The sequence below is a fragment of the Arachis ipaensis genome, chromosome B07 (genome assembly GCF_000816755.2).
Source record: "Arachis ipaensis cultivar K30076 chromosome B07, Araip1.1, whole genome shotgun sequence".
In the NCBI taxonomy this organism is placed as follows: Eukaryota; Viridiplantae; Streptophyta; class Magnoliopsida; order Fabales; family Fabaceae; genus Arachis; species Arachis ipaensis.
Window position 1 is genome coordinate 21,538,015 of NC_029791.2, and position 3,699 is coordinate 21,541,713.

Here is a 3,699-nt window from a genome sequence, read left to right on the forward strand (position 1 = left end):
GAGATAGAGGGGAAATTAAATAGTATTGAAAAAAAATAAAAAAATAAAAAAATAAATGTGAAAGAGAGTAAAATTAATAAATAAATATAAGAATAATTTGTTATAAAATACATGGACAAATAGCTTCCGAATATATGTTTGGTTGAATTGAGATAGAACACCAAAAGGAACCTTGATTACACGAGTAAACTGCAACTTTGAAATTAAACAATTAAAGGACTCTCAGACACAATATTCTCATCCATTATTATTGTGTTATTAAGTTGCTATGGATATATCTCAATGAGAGACCTTATTCCTAGAATTGGAATTATCTTGTAGTCACTAAAACCAGCAGAGAATATTAATTTGGCCCATTCTTTTTCATTTCTCTCCTTTCCATTATGCAACACCATCATCAGCATGTCAAAGAAGAGTTGTGTTTGAAGTGATTCATCATCACCTTTCTTCTCATCCTTCATCACCATATCTATGATAATCACCTTCCCTCCTTTGCTGCCATTTTTCATGATTGCCTCTTTACATTTTCTCAATATCTTCAAACCTTCCTCGTCATTCCAGTCATGCAAAATCCACTGTAGCATTACAACTCAAAGTGAAAGTTATCATCAAAATCAATAAATGAAAAATCTTCTAGTCATGCTTGATGTGAAGATTCAATTTTAACTTTCATATAATAGAAAACTTCAGATATAGTGATGTTGAGCACATTTTCAATTTTATCGCCTAATTTTCAATTTGGGTTGTCTAAACTCTAAAGTAATGACCGACCCAAGAAAGTTCCACTTAAGGGCACATGGTTCATCAGGAGTATAATCTCTATCATATCTATATACAGTCCTATCTAAATATTGGACGGATGTATCTGAATCCTTTTCAAATTTCTCCTCAAACACTATATACAATGGATTCAATATACAAATATCCTTTCTAACTCTCTATCCTTATATATACTTCTAGGACCTCTACTAAAGATTGTTAATAAGTCCCTTAAATGTATCCCTTCCTCCAAGCCATCAAGACGAGTTGTAACTTGCGAGTTGGCCTAGATCGATCGCTTGTAAAAATGAGCGAATTGAGCTAATAAAATCACAATTCGTTTAGAAATGGATCAATTTAACTCATTTCGTACAACTCAACGAGTTAAACAGGTTCATATCGAACATAAACGAATTAACTTATTTTTCTTGTACATTAATAATTTAGTAAAAAGACCGTATAATACTAATGAACAGTGGTATTATGAACAAGGCATGGTATTTTTTTTATTTTTTTTTATGGACAGGAACCATGATATTATTATAGGGTTCAATTATTCAAGTGTAAGCTCGTTTGTCCACTAAGTTCTATCTTATGCATGCACTAACTTATTGGCAAACGCCCTTAAATGGAGAGTCCCACCAAAAAAATTAGACATGAAGTTAAATTTTTGCAACTGTGTTGTGCTTACAGTAATCCTGAGTTCTGGACAAATAATCTCATCTTATATAATTGTAACTCTTCTTAGTTCTAGTCTTCTAGATAAACATATGATTTTAAATAGAAAATAACAAAATTAATATTTAATGATGGTCAACTCATAATTTCATATAGAGGTTGCCTTTAATTAATTAGTTAAAAAAATTCTCAAAATAAAGGAAAACCCATTGAACAATATTTCAAAAGAAGAAGCAAAAAACTATATCGGTAACATAATGCAAACAACTAATAATATTTTATTACCTTCAACAAAATGGCATTAGACGGAGGAATGGCCTCAAACATGTCTCCTCCAACATATTTAAGGTTCTCAGTCCCTTCAAATTCGAAGCCAGCAACAACATGCGGTTGATCGAATACAATGCACTCCAATTGGGGAAATGATTTGGCAATGGCCTTTGCAAGAGTTCCAGTGCCTCCACCAACGTCAACCAATGATTCCAAACCCTCAAACACGCCCTTGTACTTGTCATCAAGTAACAAATTGCAAACCAATCTAGCATCACTTGCCATCGCATCATTGTAAAGATTATTAAGTCTAGGCTCACGGCCAAAAAACTCGAAAAATGGTATGCCATTTTCAGTTTCAAATGGTGTAGCATCATCATTTCTGAACCATGTAGACAATTGATGCCATGGTTTTGTGAAAATGGGATCAAGCATGGCAAGCAAAAAAGGCGTCACACTCAAGGGGTTGTCCTTAAGTAGCAACATAGATGAATCCGTTAGAACATACCCGATTTCGAGCTCATTGTTGGCCATATTCTCGGTAGCGAAGAAGCCCGATTGGATCAAGATTCTCATCAAGCGATGGATGAAGGAGGATTTTGATGGATGAATTTGCAATGAAGCAATAAGCTTTGAGAGTGGCATGGGTTGGCCATAATTATGAATGGTTTCAGGTATGCTTAAGTCAACAGCACATTTAAGGGACATAGAATTTATGAAATTGAATATATGATTCCAAATGTGGCTTTGAGCTTTAAGAAGTTTAGCTGCTTGCATTTCACTTTGGAGTTCCATGATGTTTCTATATGAAATGCTATCTAGATAGATCAATAACATAGCGAATATATGAACATCTAGATAATTTGTGGTGACCGGTGAGGAACCCCACTTGGGTCTATTATTGATAAGGCAACGGTTGTTTGGTACTGTTACTTTAAAAAAAAAAAAATAGTAAGTCACGTTTTTTATGACCAAATAAGTCAAGATAATATAGATGCTCATTTTTTTTGATATTGCAGCAGTGTGTGAGTTGTGCTTGGTTATGGTATATACAGGTATTAGACATAGGTGTGGGATAGGCTTTTCTGAATAATGGCAGGGAGAAATTGAACAGTCCGAATTCTTTGTTAGAAAATTAGTTGACCTCCAGTCGGACGGTCCGAGTTGTTTGGAGGAAGAATTTGAATTTAGCTGAGCTAATCGGACCATCTGATTAGTAAACTTTTTTATTTTTGTAATAGTGAACTCGGAGGGTCTGAGTTGTATATGTGTGTGTCCGAATTCTTTGTTAAAAAATTAGTTGACCTCCAATCGGACGGTCCGAGTTGTTTGGAGGGAGAATTTGAATTTGGCTGAGCTAATCGGACCATCCGATTAGTAAATTTTTTTATTTTTTTATGTGTGTGCGTGTGCGCGCGTGTGCATGCGTGTGTGTGCGTGCGTGTGTGCGCGTGTGTAACTTGGGTGCAACTTCTCAGATCTCCTTCTTCTTCTTGTTCTGTTTCTTCTTCTTCCCCTAACTCCTGCATCTCTCTATTATTTCGTATGAACTTCAAGAATATGATAATGTAGTTCATATTTATGAGAGTGTGAGAAATGGATAATAGAGTTCCGCTTAGAGTATTTTATTTTGGTTAGATTTTATTATAAACATCTGAAGGAGTGAGATTTAGTTGCGAGAATCCGTTAGATATTGTTATTCCATTCACAATCTCATTTGAAGAGCTAAAAGGTGTGATCTGTGAGAAGATAGATTCTGAGATATCAAGAAAAATATCGTGTATTTTATACAGATATCCCGTACCGATATTTGGTGGATTCGTACAGTTTCAAACCAAATATGTAACCGACGAAGCGAGTATGCAAGAGATGTTTTCAATGTATATTGAAACTCGCGCTCAGATATCGGTCATCGAGTTGTACGTTGAATTCGAACAATCTGAAGCCGACCGAAATGTTGAATGGAAAGATTACAATAGTGACAGTGAGGAA

General features: G+C 34.8%; 1 protein-coding gene across 1 annotated transcript; it reads right to left on the bottom strand.

Moving 5' to 3' along the window:
- LOC107609507 (probable O-methyltransferase 3) lies at window positions 82-2,603 on the bottom strand. Its single transcript, XM_016311500.2, has 2 exons — window positions 1,723-2,603; window positions 82-575 (listed from the first exon to the last, which is right to left on the bottom strand). The coding sequence occupies exons 1-2, from the start codon at window positions 2,542-2,544 to the stop codon at window positions 267-269; spliced, it is 1,131 nt and encodes a 376-aa protein (XP_016166986.1). The 5' UTR covers window positions 2,545-2,603; the 3' UTR covers window positions 82-266.